The sequence below is a fragment of the Centruroides sculpturatus genome, unplaced genomic scaffold (assembly GCF_000671375.1).
Source record: "Centruroides sculpturatus isolate CEXI.00-Female unplaced genomic scaffold, Cexi_2.0 scaffold158, whole genome shotgun sequence".
NCBI lineage: Eukaryota > Metazoa > Arthropoda > Arachnida > Scorpiones > Buthidae > Centruroides > Centruroides sculpturatus.
The window spans coordinates 607,794-627,995 of NW_019384347.1; the positions used below are offsets into that span (position 1 = coordinate 607,794).

The 20,202-nt window shown below is 31.1% G+C and overlaps 3 protein-coding genes and 1 pseudogene across 3 annotated transcripts; 2 read left to right on the top strand and 2 right to left on the bottom strand.

The window, feature by feature from the left end:
* The first annotated feature begins 828 nt into the window (after nt 1-828).
* Nucleotides 829-2,236, top strand: LOC111636256 (ATP synthase subunit a-like). Its single transcript, XM_023381468.1, is given in 2 exon segments — nt 829-874; nt 986-2,236. Coding segments are annotated over 2 exon segments (513 nt in total). The 3' UTR covers nt 1,453-2,236.
* Nucleotides 1,453-2,746, top strand: LOC111636488 (annotated as a pseudogene).
* Nucleotides 2,747-3,382: 636 nt separating this feature from the next.
* On the bottom strand, nt 3,383-5,658 carry LOC111636266 (NADH-ubiquinone oxidoreductase chain 5-like). The gene is given in 5 exon segments (XM_023381478.1): nt 3,383-4,594; nt 4,956-5,139; nt 5,216-5,383; nt 5,473-5,529; nt 5,649-5,658. Coding segments are annotated over 5 exon segments (1,542 nt in total). The 3' UTR covers nt 3,383-3,471.
* Nucleotides 5,659-12,257: 6,599 nt separating this feature from the next.
* LOC111636110 lies at nt 12,258-19,870 on the bottom strand. The gene is made up of 4 exons (XM_023381287.1): nt 19,578-19,870; nt 16,899-17,018; nt 13,439-13,531; nt 12,258-13,375 (listed from the first exon to the last, which is right to left on the bottom strand). Exons 1-4 carry the CDS (start codon nt 19,636-19,638, stop codon nt 13,116-13,118), a joined length of 534 nt encoding a protein of 177 aa, XP_023237055.1. The 5' UTR covers nt 19,639-19,870; the 3' UTR covers nt 12,258-13,115.
* Between the last annotated feature and the right edge of the window lie 332 nt (nt 19,871-20,202).

Sequence of the window (20,202 nt, forward strand, 5' to 3'; positions counted from 1 at the left end):
ATTCTAACCAATACCTTTATAGAGCCATATAAACCCCCCCCCCACACACACACCCATATATATTTTTAAATGGTTAAAAAAATTAATTTTAATCAAATATTTTAGCTAAATAAATAAAATTATACTTTATTCATATTATAAAGTTTAATTTATATAAAAAATTTCATATAATTTTGTGATTTTTTTTTTCCTTTAGTAATCTGCATAAAAATTTACTTAACTTTTATAAAATAACTTTAAAATATATAAACCTTAAAAAGACATATTATATTTCATAACAGATATAATAATTAACATAAAAAACCGGATTTTTCAATGATATTCTTGAAAAATTGCAGTAAGTATTTCCTAATTTATAACACACTTCCTTCTGTTTCGTGCATAGAGCAAGTTTTGATGATCCTCATGATAAAATACAGCATTTCTCCTTCTTAAAATTAGGTCATGCTACCTATTATTAAACATTGTATTCATTATAATTCTTAATTCATAATTGTAGTATATCCTTCAAACTACTTTTTCCTAGAATATTAAACATGGAAGATCAACATTAAGTAACTCCAATGTTGCTAAACATACAAGAATTTAGGACGAAGTTAACTCTAAAATAACTTGTAATACAAGAAAAATAATGAGTGGTCCACGATGCCGCAAAGCACACAGATTGTATTTTTATATAGAAAATCAAGTCGCCTAAGGCACGAATCGTTATAAAACGAAAATTTTGTTTTCTACTCTCATCTTTTCTTAATATTTTTTTGTGAAAAATAATCAAATTCTACCCTAGGCGCCCATCTAGATGGTAATGGCGCCTGTGCTGCTAAACATATGAAGAAAATTCGATTTAATCAAAGGAGTGAAGCCCTTCATTCATGCAAACCATCGAATTTTTGATATATAAATTTAAACCCGAATAAAGTTTTTGATTTCCTACCCCCCCCCCCGATTTCCTTAAATTATTATTATTTTTTTTTGTTTTGAAAAGGGGCTAGTTTGTTGTTGTGTTCTTTGTTTTGATTTATTGTAATGAATAATTTTTTGGGCTTATTTCCGTTTGTCTTTACAGCTACTAGTCATCTACTAGTAACTCTTGTTCTTGCTTTACCTTTTTGGCTTTCTTTAATACTTTTTGGATGGATTAATAAGGCTCGTCATATGTTTGCTCATTTAGTCCCTTTAGGGACTCCTGTTTTGTTGATGGGTTTTATGGTGTTGATTGAAACTGTTAGAAATTTTATTCGCCCTATTACTTTGTCTGTGCGGTTAGGGGCTAATATGATTGCAGGTCATTTGTTGCTTGTTCTTTTGGGCTCAGCTATTACACTAAGTGGGGTTATGGTGGTTTGTGGGGTTTTTGCTTTGAGCTTATTGTTATTATTAGAGTTGGCAGTGGCTTTTATTCAGGCTTATGTTTTTATGGTTTTGGTTGGGCTATATTCAGCTGAGATTTAGACTATGAAAAATTTTCATCCATATCATATGGTTCATTTAAGTCCCTGGCCTTTGACTGGGGCTTTAGGGGGGTTGTTTTTGGTGAGAGGGCTGGTTCGTTGTTTTTATAGGATAGGTGGGAATTTATTGTTTTTGGGGGGTTTGATTTTACTTTTAACTAGTGTTCAATGGTGGCGAGATGTTGTTCGTGAGGGGTGTTTAAATGGAGATCATAGCTTGCTAGTGGTGAAGGGGCTTAGGGTTGGTATGCTTTTATTTATTGTTTCTGAGGTTTTCTTTTTTGTTTCTTTTTTTTGAGCTTTTTTTCATAGAAGTCTAGCTCCTACACTGGAGTTGGGCTTAATTTGGCCCCCGTTTATGATTGAGGGATTTAATCCCTTTCATGTTCCTTTGTTGAATACTTCGATTTTGCTAGCTTCTGGAGTGAGTGTGACTTGGTGTCATCATAGAATTTTAAGGGGAGAATACTTTCAGGCTGTTTTTAGTTTGGGCTTAACTTTATTTTTAGGGGTGTATTTTTCTGTGTTACAAGGGTTTGAATATTATGAGGCTGCTTTTGGTATTTATGATTCTGTTTATGGGTCTACTTTTTTTATGGCTACTGGTTTTCATGGTTTACATGTTTTGATTGGTAGAACTTTTTTAGGGGTTTGTCTTTATCGTTCTTGTCGTTTTCATTTTTCTGGTTGACATCATTTTGGATTTGAGGCGGTTGCTTGATATTGGCATTTTGTTGATGTGGTTTGATTATTTTTGTTTGTTTCTATTTATTGGTGAGGTAAGTGTCATATTAGTATAATAGTATAACTGATTTCCAATTAGTAGGTTTATATATGATTATTTTTATTTTAGGGGTTGTTTTTTGTTTTTTGTTGGGGGCGTTGGTTTGAGGTGTTGGGGCGGTGTTATCTAGGAAAGGAGAAGTAGATAAGGAAAGGGGGGCTGCTTATGAGTGTGGATTTGAGTCTTTTGTTATGGCTCGGGTTCCTTTTTCTTTACAGTTTTTTTTAGTTTGTGTTATTTTTTTGATTTTTGATGTAGAAATTGTGTTAATATTACCTTTAATTTTTGTTTTTGATTATGGTTTGTTTTTATTTGTTTTGTTTGTTTTATTTGTTTTAATTTTGTTATTAGGTTTATATTTTGAGTGGAGTGAAGGGTCTCTTGAGTGGGCGAAGTAGGTGGGTATTTAAATTTATAATATTTGGTTTGCAATCAAAAGGTGTTTTTCTCCATCTTTAGTGAGAAGCAAGTTTTGTGTTTAGTTTCGGCCTAAAAGAGTGGATATATCCCTCGCTATTAACAGAAGCTTTTATAGTGTCCCACTGTTGATGGGAAGGAGGGGAACCCTGTTATGAAGAGGGGTGTTGGGCTGCTAACTCGACTTGTAGCATTATTGTTAACCTCTTAGTCTTTGAAGTAGATTTATATTAGATTTTCGATCTTAAGATGCTTTGGCCTTAGATACTTAAAGATTTTTCACCTAATCTTCTTCAAAGATTTGCTCTGTTTTAAGCTATTTAAGTATAGGGTAGTTGTTATAAGGAGTATGAGGAGAGACGCGGAAATTATTATAAGAGTGTTGAGTTTTTGAGAGTTTGAAATAGTTAGAGACAAAGTTTTAATAGTTTGATGGGCTCCTTGCGGTCCTGAAAGCTCTCTTCATCCGGATTCGGAAATTTTGATTATTGTGAGAGGAGGAAGGAGTCTTAGGGTAGGATGAGGGGTAATGATTGGGAGGAATCATATGTTTCCTGAGAAGCTTTTGTGGAGTTTTGGGTTAGGTGTTCTTAAGGGGTTTGTGATTCATATGGTAATTGAAAGCAGGGCTCCTAAAGTAATTAGGAGGATTCTTGTAATTTTTGTAATTGTTGGTATTGGTAAGGAATTTGGTGTGTCTAGAAGAGTTCAGTTTATTATTGCTCCAATGAAGATTGATGTTGTAGTTAATGTGATGATAGGTGTTGTTATTTTTTTTGTTTCTAAGATTGCTGTTGTTTTTGGTCCTAGATTATTGAATCAGAGTGTTATTAAGGTTAATCGAAGAGAGTATATTGTTGTTAGTCCAAATGAGATTAGTGTTATGATTAAAATTGTTTGATTAATTTGTGATGAAATTAGTGTCTCTAGAATTAGGTCTTTTGAATAAAAGGCGGAAGAAAAGGGAAGACCCATTAATGTGATAGATGAGATTATTATACAGGTGCTGATAGTGGGGGAGGATGAAATTAGAAGAGACATTTTTCGTATGTCTTGATTATTTTTTATGTTGTGAATAGCGAATCCTGCGCATAGAAATATTAAGGCCTTGAAGAGAGCATGAGTAATTATATGGAAATAGGCTAGCTTTCATAGACTTAAGGATAGGGCTAGTATTATGATGGCTAGTTGGCTTAGGGTTGATAGGGCAATAATTTTTTTTATGTCTATTTCTATTGTAGCGGATAAACCGGCCATAAATATTGTTAAAGTTGATGAGATGAGAAGGACTAAGAAAATTTTATAGTTTATTATGTTGTGAAATCGAATTAAAAGGAATACTCCTGCAGTGACTAAGGTTGATGAGTGAACTAGTGCTGATACAGGTGTTGGGGCTGCTATAGCAGCCGGAAGTCAGGCGGAAAAGGGGATTTGTGCACTTTTAGTTATGGCTGCGATTATAATTAAGGTTAGGGGGATAGGATTATTTAATAAGGTGTTTATAGATAGAATATCTCAGGAACCAAAAGAAAGGGAGAGAGAAATTGCTATTAGAATTATCACATCTCCAATTCGGTTTGATAGGATGGTGATTGTTCCTGCGTTTAAAGAGCGAGAATTTTGGTAGTAGATTACTAAACAATAAGATACTAGCCCTAGGCCGTCTCACCCCAATAGGACTCTTATAAGATTTGGTCTTATAATTAATATGATTATAGATAAAATAAACAGGAGCACTAAGTAGTTAAAACGTGTGGGGTACTTTTCTTCGGCTATATACTCTTCTGAGAATCATAGTACTATTCTTGAAATGATAAGGACTGTAGTAGAGAAGATTATTGAAATGTAGTCTATAATTAAAATTATTTCTAGGTTGGTGGAGGCTAATGAAATAAAGCAAAAGGAAAAGAGGATTGCATAGTTTTTATGAAGTATAAACCCTCTTATTATTAAAGGGAAAATGCTAATTCTTAGGATTATTTTGCTTCAGAGCTTGAAGGTCATTGATATCTTAGATTATTTTTTAGCTCCACAAACTAAGGTTTTATATAAACTACTAAGATAGATTCAGAATATTATTAAATCCATTTTAATAATTAGGATATTTAAGGGAAGCCAGTGAAGAAAGATGGAAATAAAGTCTCGGACTGAGGGGTTAGGTTGTGGGGAGCTTTCTCAAGGGTGTCCATGACTAGGGGCGGAAAATAAGAGAATACAATATGTTGCAGATAAGAAAGAGATTAAGNCAAACATCAATAACATCACTGTTAGCATGTATTCAAGCGCCATTATCTTTTAATTGCACTAATGGCCTTAATGCAATATTTGCAGGACTAAACAAGGCTGCTGGATATGCTCCTACCGAATGTTTTTTAAGCCGATATTGGACAGCCTGCATTAATTGAAATGGAGTGCCATAAGTGCCATCTGAACATTCCTCCAACAACCCCAGTCCTGCTTCGGCGATGTAATTGTTTTTCTTTAATTCTACAACAAAACAAAAAGAGAAAGTCAAAGTCAATAAAAAAGTAATTAAAAATGAAAATCGCTTGCAACGATTCACCTTGTATGGCTTCCTTCGGCGATTCTATTTTACTGTTTTTTCGCCTTTTGCATTGTTGTAACGTTTCCAATTTTCTCCGAAGTGCTATATTTCTTTCCACTTGTTGAAGCAATTGGATTTTTATTTTTCTTGAAGATTCAGTTATAGCGTAAGTGTGGTCCACTAACACTTTGATTAAAAAATAATAATAATAAGGTATGATAAATGAGTAATCAATTTAGAGAACAGACGTTACCTAGACTGGTTACTAGACTAACCTGGATTTGTAGCAGCGACGGCAGTGTTTGAAAAGAGCAGACTGGATGCTCCAATAACTATGTTACAAGTATTTTGTTCATTGTCATTAAGCCTACCTCTTATATGGACCCGTCCGCTTTCATTTTTCTAACGTCCAATAGACAAAGACATATCGTTTATAATCGATGTCTTTTACTTTGTGACATTATAGTTAATGCTATAATATAAGTCTATATTTTTACAAAAACGTTCCCTTTTTCAGATGATCAGGAAATTCAAATATTGAGGGAACCGCATCCTTTTTTAGGATCTCGTGTGTAGTTGATGATAAATAATAAGAATTGCTGCTAAAATGAGCCGAACAAAGAACAGACCACCTAGTTGGTTGCCATTTAGTTCTTTTTGTGGCAAGAATCCATTTTCTTTTTAATGTCAGCTCAGAAGGAAATCTACAAATCATAATTTAAAGTAATGTAAGACAGAACACGGTATGTAAAGGCTATCATACATGTATAGCAATTTAAAATATATACATTATTCGCTTACCAGTGAAAAGTAAGACTACATCCTCTAGTATTGCGGTTAGTACAATTAATCGCGCAACAGCTATTAACCATTTTATCGTAGAATCTAAATTATACGTACGGAATTTACACAATTATTCGAAAGTAGAAAACTTTCGCTTCTGCCCCGAATATGGTGCTACTTCCTGTTCCAAGGCAGCTTCACGACACTAGCGCCAGCTACCACTCTGGATATACATATTTCTTTACTCTGTGGTCCCGTTCCTCATCACCCGGCCGCCCCATTGTGAGCCTGGCCGAACTTGCTAAAAACAACCCTTTTAGAGTTCACAGAGCGGAGAGTTTTGTTTTATTTTTAAAGTAATATTAAAGTTATTTTTAAAATTGTTGGAAAGTATTTCTACAACAAGAAAATTTAACACAAGGATTTGATACAAGTTAAAACAGGCAACAGGGAAAACCCTCCTCGAAGGCAAAGAAATTTCGAAGTAAAATCCTATCGACTTCAAACGAAGAGTCAAGCCCGACATCGGGTCTTGAGTCTTACCAAAAAAATTTTCCAAGTAATTTCTGTATCCATTATCTCGATCCAAAATTAACAAAGAAAGTCGACTGGATAAGAGGTGAAAAGTGAGAAGTGTTGCACTAGAAATTTGTGGCGGAGCTGCGGGGCGCAAACAAGTGCAAGTGAATATAAGCAGTAAATCCCCGCTAACTCGAAAATTTTTTTCGAAACATTTCTCGACAATAGAAAAATTATAATAAAACAGTGTTTTCGATATCCAGAAGTCTTTGCGATATCGTGTGTCAGCGGCACACTCAGGATTTACTTTTGGGGGAGACGAGTTGAATAAATAAAATAATTTTTAATAAAAATTCAATAAAGTTCCCACCTTGTATGGCCGCTAATTCATAAATAATATAGAAATAGAATACACCATAGAATATAAATAAAAAAACATGAATTATACGAGCGCTAAGGTGGCTTTTCTTTTTCGTGAGACTTATTATACCATCAATAAAAAGAAGGGCAAGTTTAGAAAAAGTTTTTTTTTCTTTGAGTATGCATTTGGTACTTTTCCAACAATATTACCATGCCGTCATGTTTGCAGTTATACCTGTTAATCAATAATCGCCATCCCTAATTTATCTATTGTCACAACTCTTGCATTTCTCATAATCCATTTGTAACACAAGAGTTGGAAAGGGACATAATTGTCCGAAATGCATACTCAAAGAAATAAAAAGTTTTTCTAAAGCTTGTCCTCCTTTTTATTAATGGTATAATAAGTCTAGCAAAAACGAAAAGCCACCTTAGCGCTCGTAGCTACACAAGACTAGACAAGAAACGTATTTCATAAAAAAAACATGAATTTTAATTAGGAAAATATTTCAGGAAAATTTTCTGCTAATCATTTTCCTTTTTCTTTGCAAAGGGCCAGTATATATAAGTGGTGCACCCAGGGGAGAGGGCGCTTTGCCCTCTCCCTGGATGCACCACTGCTGTGCATTATTTGTTACTAAAGACTGTAAGTTGCTATAAACTGTACTGTCACGAAATTTTTAAGCTCATTTCCTGTAATAATAAATTCATCATTATAAAGTACAGTACTATGGCTCGGTAACATATCTGCCTAGAGCTGATTGTAATAAATTACTGAACCTTCTTGTTTACATGTCATCGGAGAAAACACCCGGCTAATTCGGACTTTCGTAAATTCGAACGACCTTCTCTCCTCTCAGTCCGAGTTAGAGGAGTCTGTTGCAATGGAAAAACTCGGCAAATAATTCCATTAACTTTTAAGTGTGATTTGTTTCTTTAGAAATTTCTGAAATTTTTCAGGGAAATTTGTGTATTATTGGGATTGATGCTATTAAATTTTGGTGATTAAAGGTCGATGGGGTGGGGAGATAAAGAGGTCGTGTGTCACATCTCGAGTACGGTCGGACTTAATGGTGATAACACTTTTACTCGTTATTATAATTTACATTTTTTTATAAAACCTATGCATACTCTCAAAATTAAACTTTTTGCTATTTTATAATAATTAAAAATATAAAGCTTTTTCATAAAATATCGTAATAGATGGACCCACCAAAATTTTAAATGTTGCCAGGAAATTAAACAATTTGTTGAATTCCCCCGTGATAACTCCACAATTCTTAAGCATTCATACTTTTGTACTTTTTCTGTTTTCTACTTTAGATAAAAAAAAAAAGTTTTAAACCAATAATCCCACCGTTTATTAGTTATAACGAAAGGCTTTTCAACGGAAGTAGATCTGATAAAACAATATTCCCTGCCCATTCAGTAAAAGTTGATTTTGAAATGATCCAATTACCCCTACCTTATCCTATATAGATATTCTATATCACCGATCGCGCGTGTGTTTGAATAATAAAAACTGTAAAACACTTTTTAAATTGTTTAATTATTTTTATTAATAAATATATCGTGTAGCCTGTCTTTGCATATATCAGTTGCTAATTACGATTGTCTCATTATTATTATGTAATTTGTTTCTATTTTATTCACCAATAAAATTAGAAGAAAAAAATACATCAAGTTTTATTGAAAACAATAATTCTAAACTGATTTACAATCATTTAGAAAGATAAATCTTTCTAAATTTCTTCAAATAAACACTTAGAGACAAATTCGGGAACTTTTTCAATATTTGATCAAACCTGCTCTTGAAAATTCATTTCTTGAATAAATACGTTAAACTTATCACAACTACACTTGACTGAAATTAAAAAATTATTTAATATTAATATAATTACAGGTAAATTAATTAAAACTGTGTTCCACTCTGGAATGCGTGATCGTAGACTAATTTGAAGAATTTTCAATAAATAAATTTAAAGTTTACATAGAAAATTCCCTTTTGACTAATCTCATATAGAAAATCGTTTTGAGTCGAATGCTACTAGCGTCGTTTAGTTACAAGTGATTTCAAGGCAAGTACAGTACATATAATTAATTATTCGCAACTTTCATCATAACGACTTTAGAAGGATTTAAATCCGATAAGCTTCACATTTGTATATAATATCAGAGTTCAGTAATAATATTCATGCAATAGCGTAGCTAGGGGAGGGCGGCAAATTTTTGGTCTAATGAATGTTTTTTTGTCGGGATAGAAGGATACAAGACACCAGACACAATTTTATTTTTCCCCGAAAACACTGCTTATTGTTGGAAATTTCCGACATTGGTAAGGATTGTGTTCCTTTAAAAATGGCCTTATTGACCATCATACCTATTAAAGCATTTAGCTTTGCTTAATTAGTAACAACATCGGTAAGTGCCCTAATTTTTTCATGGGTTTTTCTCTACAGTATACGTCGTTTTCACTTTCTCTGTAATTCGTAGGCATGTATGTATGTTCGCAGAGGGGGACATGACACCCCGGGGTACTTCTCCCGCTCTGGGATCGACTAAAAATTCCACAAATTATAATCGTAAGTGATTGAGATGTGTAACCAAAGGACGCTTTGTCAGTCTTTTTGTGTTCTATAATCTAGTTGTGAAAAAAAATTCCAAAAATTAAATAATTAAATAAAAATTTATTGTTTGTTTCTTCACTACTAGGTGTATAAATAGACACAAGGCATTTTACATCATCTTTATTGATCTTATTGATAAAAATTTATTGGTTTCCTTCAGCTCCTTGGGCTCTGCTTTGGTGAGGTGAGGCCTCATCAACGCATAGCCTAAACAGCTGAAGAAATTTAGGAAGTAGTCAAAGATGAGTTTAGAACAGTGGTGCGCAAACTATTTTCATTTCCGACCCCCATTTTGTGTAAAATTTTTTCGCAGCCCCGGATAGATGGTAACCTTTTTTTTTAATCGTCAACGTAGTTAAACTAAAATTTTTTCTGGAATTTGCACTTATATTTTTGTCTTATTAAAGGTCTGAATAAAATACATAATTTTATGAAACAATGGTTTTATTTATGCATATGGGTATAAATATTTATTTAATGAAAAATACTTTTAAAAAACTTTACATTATAAGAATTCAATGTGAGGTATGCACTTGCAAAGAGCTCATGATTGCTTTCTATGTTCGGATCTGTATTGGAAATCGCAAGCCGTAAGTCATCCTCTGTCTGTATTAGGTAATAATATAGACAATTGTTTTCGTAAAAAAAATATATGCTATTTTTATAAATAATATAATTTCATTTCACTGTTTTACCGGTACCTGATACTTGTTGAAGAAAAGAACTTATATTTTTTATTCTCAAATAAATTTCTTTGAATATGGCGACCTCGAAAAATTTTCTCGCAGCTCCCAAGGAGTCGCGACCCACGGTTTACGCATCACTAGTTTAGAATGTAGCCAAGAGCGTCGCCAGCCAATGGGCCAGGGGGCAAGATGATATAAATTGATAGAGGATATGAAATGTATGTAGGTAAAATAAAAACGATTCATAAAGTTTTAATCATTTACTATGTACCAGAGAAGAAATATCTTAATTAAAACATTATTTTTTTAACTTACAAGAAGCCTAATAAGATTATTTTAATTAAAACTTAGCATTTAAATAATTTTTCGAATTTCTAGGGGGGCAACTGCCCCCTCCTGCCCCTCCTTGGNTGTACCAGAGAAGAAATATCTTAATTAAAACATTATTTTTTTAACTTACAAGAAGCCTAATAAGATTATTTTAATTAAAACTTAGCATTTAAATAATTTTTCGAATTTCTAGGGGGGCAGCTGCCCCCTCCTGCCCCTCCTTGGCGACGCACTTGAATGTAACCCATCATCTACAATCCTCCAATGCATGGGGACAAATTTAGAGGCGTATTTCACCGATTTGTGACTATTCTCCAGGGCTGTGGAGTCGGAGTCGGAGTCGGAGAGGTGGAGTGTTGGGGCCGGAGCCGGAGTCGGAGTCGGAGTCGTCAAAAAATCCGCCGACTCCGATTCCCTTTTTACTTAACAACTTGTTATGTATATGAAACGGAGTCGGAGTCGGAGTCAGTAGATTTTTACGCGACTCCACAGCCCTGCTATTCTCCCAGACTATACCTCATTATCGGACTTGATGCTATAACCTGGATTTGACATTTTTATCCGAATGTGACAGAATGATGATTCTCGAATGGACTTTCGAATAAGCTTGGAGTCATTTCCTTCGGACTTTTGCGTTTTAACATGCCGTCCATGCCGTCCGTGGAGGCTGTGGAAGCACCGCTCCCCCTGTATTTTCTAAAATTTAAATACATATTGTGCGATTATTTTCATATTTTAACGTACTTTGAATTAATTAAATTAATATTTCATTATAACCGCATTACGTATTTCTATACTACATGTGAAAAAACGATAAGATCGCTATTGTATATTCTAATATAAATTCGTATATGCATTTTTCCAATGGAAGCGCTGTATTGTCGAATACGAGACAGCTTCCACGGCGACAATATTTGAATCGTGTAAAGCAAGGAGTATGTATACTTACTCCATGGTGTAAAGCAGCCAGATTACAGGCATTCGCGCATGAGCTTTAAAGAGCATCAACCTCGCGATTTAGCTCGTGGATGCTACACATCAAAATATCGTAAAACGCTTCCAGTGATTCTATCCAGGACTGGCACAGCTTCCATATCACCAAATGTAACCGCACACCACTGTGTTTTAACTGTACATTCATTTTCTATATTGTGTTTGCAGTTTTGGTTTCATCGATGGACTGAGTTTTAAACTCTTCAAAAAACGAATTGAAATTTATAAGAATCATAATCATAATTTGTACATATTTTAATGTTTAAATTGATTTAAAATTTCGTGCTTTAATTATTCGTATTTTGATTTAAGAAATAGATTAAAGTTCTGGAAAAAGATTAATACAGTACTGTATTGTGAATCATTTACTAGTAATAATTACAAATATTAAAGTATTAACTGAATTATCAAATTTGGATTCTAATTGCTAAATACAAGTAAATGCAATCTGTGAGTTGTTGGAATTGCAGTTTTCAAGAAAAATTTTAATGGTAATGAAAATCTCTGAAAAAAAGATAATCAACGAAAATCATTTTAACACGTATTTCTAAGCAATTTATCGATGGCAATTGAAATTATTTAAAGAACAGATCGATTTTGTAATGTGTACTTATTTATTTATAAATATACAAACAATATTACAATAAAACATCAAACATTTGTAAAAATCTTAAATTACTTACATTTAAGAGTTTTAAATACATTAATTTCAAAACTTGATTGAAAAACAATTTGTTCTAGTGTCTCAAGTTTACAAATTAATGAATTTGAGTATAATGTTTTCATTTATCATTAATTAATATAAAAATATATAAAAATAAAAAAATACAATCACTATTAGTTTCCTATTTGCAGTATTACTACAATCAATCTGTACTGATTAAAAGTGTTACAAATAAAAATATTTTGTAATAAAACAATTTTCTAAAAAAATATTGAGTATATTAACACATTTCAACATAATGAAGTGATACAATATAATTTATTAACTTCAGAAATATAAAATGTCATTTCAATCATAAAAGCATCTTCATTTATATTAAATTCCTTTCACTTTTTACAACTTATTTGTACTAAAAACTCAAAAAAATTCATTTCAATTTCACTACAACTAAACTATATAAATCTAACTTAAGTGGTTTTCTCAGAATTAACTGCTTGTAAATTAAAAGAGGATGGATATTCTCTTTTAAACTGTACTTTTTACTAAAATTTATGAATTATCACATCATATATTGATGCTTTATTTATTCAATATTTATTTACTTATTTAAGTCTGAATTATCAGATCATTTTAATATTAATTCAACCATTTAAGTTGACTAGAATCCTACAACGCAATAGATATTTTAAAAAATAATGATTGTCATCCAATCAAAAATAACTTGTGAAGAAAAAGTATAATCATTCCAAATAAAAATATTTAAAAACTTTTGATGATCATATTCAATATTTTGTAATCTGTAGAGTAATTTCATGTAATCAAGACTATCTTCATTATTTGCTTTTACAATTACAATGAATTATTATTTTACATTAAACATAATTAAACAATATATATATAAACTAATATGAGAAATCTACAGTATATTGTTGTTTCTTGATTCTCAAATATATACTTTATAGCATAAGTTTAGAAATTTTTGGAACGAAAATAGTCTTTTTCCTGGATGGTTTTTTTGGTAGTGAAAAAGAACCATGCCCTAAATTAAAACAACCCAATTTATATGTTGCTAAGATCACCTCGTGAAGCCGAGCTTCCAGTTCTACGCAGCCATGTAACTTATGTTTAGAAACTTGTAGATCATAAAATCGAATGCAAACGTCTGTATACTTCTTTAGATGTGGTGCTCGAAAACAAATTGGTGGTGGATTGTGAACTACCAATATAGATATTAACGTTAAAAATTAAATTACTTCATATTTTAATTTTCAAAACTTACCTGAAATGGTTTCATTGTAAATGGTTTTGTTATCAATAGTGACAGTAAATGATAATCCATAATCATTTGGAAGATAAGTGAGATTTACACAACCTAAATACAATATACATATAGAGAAAAATAGATGATTATTAATTTGATATGCAAAATGCAATATATAATATGGGTTAAGATTCTAAAATTAATTTTATTTTTCAAATGACTAAATATTTTATAATTTCAAATTTAAACTTTGAATATTTTATGCTTCTTTTATAAAAAAATTAATTAACAACAAAATAAGATATCTCAACATGTACAGTACTTGTTTAATATGATCACTTTTATTTCTGAGAATTTTAAAACCATTACTAAGAAGAGTATTTGTTTTTTAATTTTAATGCAACAATGAGATACTTATTGAAAAAAATATGATATTATGGCAGTTGTAAATTCCCTAACAACTGAATTTAAAAAATGATATATATATTTTATCATAAGTTTCATTTTTATTCAATAAAATTTTTGTTAATTCATTTCAATTTACGTATTTATCATACAAATATTTATTATAAACCATCACACTTTTCATTATTTATACCTGCAAATTTCGATTTTCTTTTATTATATGACATCTCTTAATATGTTTTAATTTTTTGTGTTAATAAACAATTAAAGTTTTAGGGTTTATCACACTGACTCACTTGACTAATGTTTAAATTACCAAAAAGGTCTAACTGAAGAGGAGCCATTATAAACTCCGAAATGCATTTTAGATTGGTAATAGTGTGCATGTATATAGATGTATATAATTAATTAATAAACTCCCCTTGTCAAGTGAGTCAGTATGATAAGCCTTAAAAGTTTAATTGTCTATTAACAAAAAATTATAATAGTAATAATAAGGGCAAGAAGCTATAGTATTAATATATGTTGTTTAATGCTTTGTTTTTAATATGGGTGCGAAAATCAATTGTCAGACATTTCCTACTCTAATTAGCTATATAAAATTAGAATAAATTTTAAAATTTTTAGTGAAAATTGAGTGAAATCTTATCATAATATGATTCTAAAAATATATTTAGGATTAATCCAATTTTGATTTTTATTATGATAACTTATCATATATTGTATTTGTTAAACAATCTATTTTTGAAAAAATATCAAAAACAGTCTTCCAAGTAAAATAGATCTTTATTATGATTATCTGTTGTAGATCTGTTTTATATTAAGATATATATGCTATAACAATGTTATAACTACTTTTGAGAGTAATTGACATTTAATTTGTTTTTACTTTTGTTAGTTATTTCAACCTAAAAAATAAAATGTGTCTTCATTTACAATTTAATAAGATTTTATTTTACAGTGAGTATTCAGTAAAAGTTAAAAAGAAAAAATTAAGGATCACAGATTTGATACTCCGTCAATGCCATCAGTAAGCGATTCTCTGCACAGTAGCTTACAGTAGCTAATACAGCTTGCAAGATCACTGATTTTTAATCTTTCAGATTTCTGAAGAAAATGGAGTTTTAAATAAGCCTTATTCCATTCAACAATTAAAACTTTTCATCAAAACAGAACGTAACAGTTATTACAATTGCCACATTTTATTTAATGAATGTATTTAGAAATGTGTCAATGTATATTTTGAGATCATGTTTATACAAATGAATTCATAAATGGGTTTACATATATATATATATATATATATAGAAACATAAAACTAAAAGAAATTAATAAGATTATTGATAATTTAAAGTAGGAATAACTTTTGAATGTTTTAGTATATTGTAGCAATCTACAGTAAACATATTCTATTCTATTTATTAAATTGCATTATATTTTATCCAAGAAGTAAAGGAATTTCTCAAAATTAAAAATTCAGAAAATTGCTTATTCAGATTTTTGTATTTCAATTATTACTGATGAGTTATTTTATTTTTAATTAGTTAAGCTCATTTTTTTATAATATAAAATTACAATGTCATGAATGAAGGGAAACAATATGAAAAAATAACTGTAGTTTTACAAATACAGTCGACCCCCTATAAGACAGTAGATACGTTCCGTTTTTTATGAAATTGATGTTTTAGGAGACCTTGCCAATCACAGCCCGACACGTGTGAAGTTTACGGACTACGGCTGTTTGAAAGGTTTTCTTCCATAAAATTAATCGATTCCTAGACTAATTCGACTCAACATTTCCAAAACACGTATATTTTTTTGGGAATAATCCGTATAAACTATACTATAAACAAACAATTGTAGGATTACTTACCGAGTGTGCACCGTTCGACGTCGCCATTGCTTAAGCTTGTTTTCGTCGCGGAGCAGCGCACAAAACGGCGTGATAAGTTACTTTTCTGCGAAAACTTCGTTGAACTTTGGAGACATCATTAATATAAATAATTTTTATGGCCGTTGAATAAGAAATGTTTCTTTCACAAGAAATGTATAAAATTAGTGCTGTATTAGACTTACGGTACCTAATTTAAATACTGTACAGACGATAGTAAATTCAACTTACTCGCCTAAACTCTTCGTAGCGTGGCGCTGGACGGCGGAAAGTAGTTCGGCTGTCCGATGACGTTTTACCGAATTATAGGAGTTTTTTTTACCATGTTTGTACGGATACCGTCGCAATTTTTTCGTTGTCATATAGGAATCCGAACTATAGGAACTCGTGTTATAGGGGAGTCGACTGTATATTGTAAACTACATTCGACCTTCCCTATAAAATGAGTTCCTATAGTTCAGATTCCTATATCACAGCGAAAAAATTGCGACCGTATTCGTATAAAGACGCTAAAAGAGACTCGTAAAATGCGGTAAACGTCATCACCGACTCGTGTCGCGACAAGATTGGTCGAATCTGGACCAATAGTGGACGAGCAGCCGAACTACTTACACGCTACGGAGAATTTAGGCGGGTAAGTTGTTTACTATCGTCTGTACAGTATATAGGCTTAAATTAGATACTGTAAGTCTAATACAGTACTGTAATTTTATACATTTCTTGTGAAAAAACATTTCTTATTCAACGGCCATAAAAATTATTTATATTAATGATGTCTCCAAAGTTCAGCGAATTTTTCGCAGAAAAATAACTTATCAGAAAAATTTCGTCATTGCTTAAGGGGTTAAGGGGTCGCGGAGCGCCGCTCCGCGACGAAAACAAGCTTAAGCAATGGCGTCGTCGAACGGTGCACACTCGGTAAGTAATCCTACAATATTTTGTTTATAGCATAGTTTATACGGATTATTCCCAAAAAATTATACGTATTTTGGAAATGTTCAGTCGAATTAGTGTAGAATCGATTAATTTTATGGAAGTAACCTTTCAAACAGCCATAGTCCGTAAACTGCATACGTGCCGGGCTGTGATTGGCTGGACTCATAGAAAATGGATTCATAAAAACTGGAACGTATCTACAGTGTCGATTGTATAATGAATCAATTATAAATTTATTCAAATTACCTGTATCATTCAAATAAGTCTTTGGTACTTCTAAATGGGCACAACAGCCACAAGTATATTTATAACAGCTGCATCCAGTTTCATCAAAAGTAAATATTGAATAATTGTAGACACCAAATGCTATATTAAATGAAAAAATAAAAAAGTTAATGTGAAATATTTTTATAGTATACTCACATTATACTATATAACAAAATTAATTTTAAGATATAATTCATAATATTAAATAATTGAAGCGCTCAGGGACGTATAGTGCTGTCAGAATCACATCTCTGAGGTAACTGAGTTTGAATGTTCGAAAAAGTACTAAAATTGTATAAACAGTTGTGTATTAATATTTTTGCTCTTCAAACATTGCCTATAGATGTGGATGTCATCTCATCGTTTTGGAAATTTTTCATTTTACTATATGTTTTACATTTTAGTACTATATATCTCTAAGAACTTCAATTATTACTAATAACAGCTATAAATTTTAGAAAAAAGACAAAGTTATTAAGTTGTTTGGTTAATATAAATCTTTTCACAAATGTTAATTTTATCATATTAATGGATTAGAGAAATAATTTACATTTATTTATTTATCATGAATTGCTATGAGTAATGGCTGTGAGTAATGCCCAACAGGACAAAAAACCTCCTTTATAACAAGCCCTAAAATAAATTTATATAATTATATCTGTTCAATCTAACAAATTGTTTTAAAAGGTACTACATAACTTCTATTCATATTAATAACAAACATTTTTATACAATTATGCTCAATCTTTTGCTAAAAGAATTAAATTATCAGTTAAGCTTTTACTGTTCATAGACAAATATCAATGTTTACATTTGCCATAAACAGATGACTAGACATTTGATATTAATCTATCCTGAATCAAAAATAGAATATCATAATTGATAACAAAAATTTTATGATATATCATGAAGTCTGATGTAGATTTATTATGCCTAATATTAATTATATATTTTTTCTTGCAAGTTAGTCTGATAATCAAGTTTCTCAAATTGCTATATTTTATTTCCATAAAATAGGATAAATTTTATTTTGAATAATATAGTATGCAAGAGCAATATTTGGCCAGAAATTTAAATCTACTCTAGTAATTAGAATAGTATGAAATTTTCTAAACTGAACTATATATATATAATTCCATATAAACATGGGAAAAGATGAAGATGACGAAGAAGCAAAAGATATACATTTTGAATAGGATTATTTGCCCATCATTCCTTTCAGTAAATAATGTACAGTATTGAAAAAAACCTTAAACCTGTTGCTTTACAAAATGTTATTCTTTTTGCTCTTAATATTAATTTACCAACTCCCTTTATCTGTACCCATTTTACTTTATTTTCTTTTATCAATCCCTTCATTTCTGGCTGAATATACAGTAAAACTTCAATTATCCAAGATAAAATGTTGACCAATTCTACCTTGGATAACCGAAAACTTGGATAAAATGACCACGGACACTTCTGAATTCAAAATACAATTATAAAAGATTTATATGGTGAGACTTTTAAGACTCTTTTTACACCTTATTGAATTTATCATATATAAAAACATTTTCTACATCACTTATTATACAACTAATTCGTACAATACTTTCAAGAATAGGCCCACCAGTGGCCAAGCAGTTCTATTCCCTGAACACTGGGAATTCTGTCATGGGTTCGTGCCTCGCCAGGATGAGCTGGCCACATTGAGTTGTCATAGTTTTCTCTATGTCTAACAGCTGAATAGAGGCCATTACACTTAAAAAGACCTCCTGGAAGGCATTCCCCCTAGGCAGATCGCACAAGTGTTGCATTGCTGTAACTTAACAAACAAACAAACAAACTTTAAAGAATAAAAATGTGTATTATTGTAGTTATTTTAGTATGAGTGGTTTGTCTCACATTAAAGTTAAATAATAAAAGGTAACAAAAACAAATCATTTTGTTGTCAAATATTTGTTATTGCTTGAAACTTTCTTTAAAAAGTCTTTTAGTAGTTTTGTTATATAGCAGTTCCTCCATTCTTTGCCACAGTGTTCCACCATCACCTCAGCATCAGCCTTTTGCAGTACCATCAACATTAGAAATACACTATTTACCCACTCAGTGCATTCGTAACAAAGATTTTACAAATTATAACGTAAGAAAAGTAATGTATTCTTTAACAAGTTCTGTTTGGATAATACGGTAACCCAGGTTAATCGGGACTCGATAATCCGAGTTCTACTGTATTCTGCCAATCAACTTTACGAAGATTAAGATATAAAGAAGTTATAAAGAAATGTCTTAACCACGGTCATATTTTCAATTATAAATATAAAGTTAATATCATATTTACTTATAATAAGAGCATGAAAATTACATTTTCTTGAAACAGAAAGCTGAAGTTTACTTCAGATAAAATTATCTTTGATTGAATAAAAAAAATTGTATTGTTAAGTATTATTTTACTTACAATTTCTCATTCGCGTATATAATTTAACATTTTATACATATCATTTGCAGCAAATAAGCTGTTATAATTGAGGCTGTGAATTCTGTCGGCATTATATGTCAATCAATAAGGCTGTCTGGCTGTAACATTATTCATATCAAACGATTTTGTAATTTTAATTTCCTCAGAAACATAAAAAAAACTATTAAAAATTAATAATGTGATTACAATTAATTACTTACCTTCACTTACAGTGAACAAGAAAACGAGAAATATTAAATTCTTACAATTAATAGAATTCATTATGAATAAATCTGCTTTATCGATTGAATATTGGCGAAAGTATAAATATTTCCACGCAAAACATTTATCTACTGAAAACGTAAACAAACGAAGAGAATTTTATGAATCAGCGCCATCTCAATAAACAAGAAAAATTTCACTTATATTTACAGACTGTTCTGTACAGTGCTACAAGCTAATAATTGGAGAACACTTGACCGATGCGAACCGTCCTTTTTATTTATTTATTCTTTTTATTTCAAAGGATTTTCTCGTGATAATAACAGAATCATGTCTTTCGTAGAGGGACGGGGCAACTTTGAAATTTCAAACGGAACCCAACAGAAAAGTGTAATTTTGGATTGTGCGGATAAAGCCAAGATACTGAAGCATTTATTTAATTTAACAGCTATTGAGTATAAATTTTTATATCATTTTGTTTTGAAAATATATCATTTAAATTGGTTACTAGTTCCAGAAACTGATGTGAAGCCATTTTTTTTCTTTTCGATCTTTTCTTCCTTGTGGGGGCCAACTAGTGGCAAAGCGGTTCCGTTTCGTGAACAGTAGAAGTTTGGTCGTACG

Excerpts from the sequence above, each read along its gene's own strand:
- LOC111636110 (XM_023381287.1), bottom strand. The coding sequence starts at position 19,638 with ATGAATTCTATTAATTGTAAGAATTTAATATTTCTCGTTTTCTTGTTC. Across the intron at positions 17,019-19,577 it reads CTTGTTCACTGTAAGTGAAG|CATTTGGTGTCTACAATTAT; the intron begins GTAAGTAATTAA and ends CATTTAATATAG. Across the intron at positions 13,376-13,438 it reads TTACAATGAAACCATTTCAG|TTCACAATCCACCACCAATT; the intron begins GTAAGTTTTGAA and ends CTATATTGGTAG.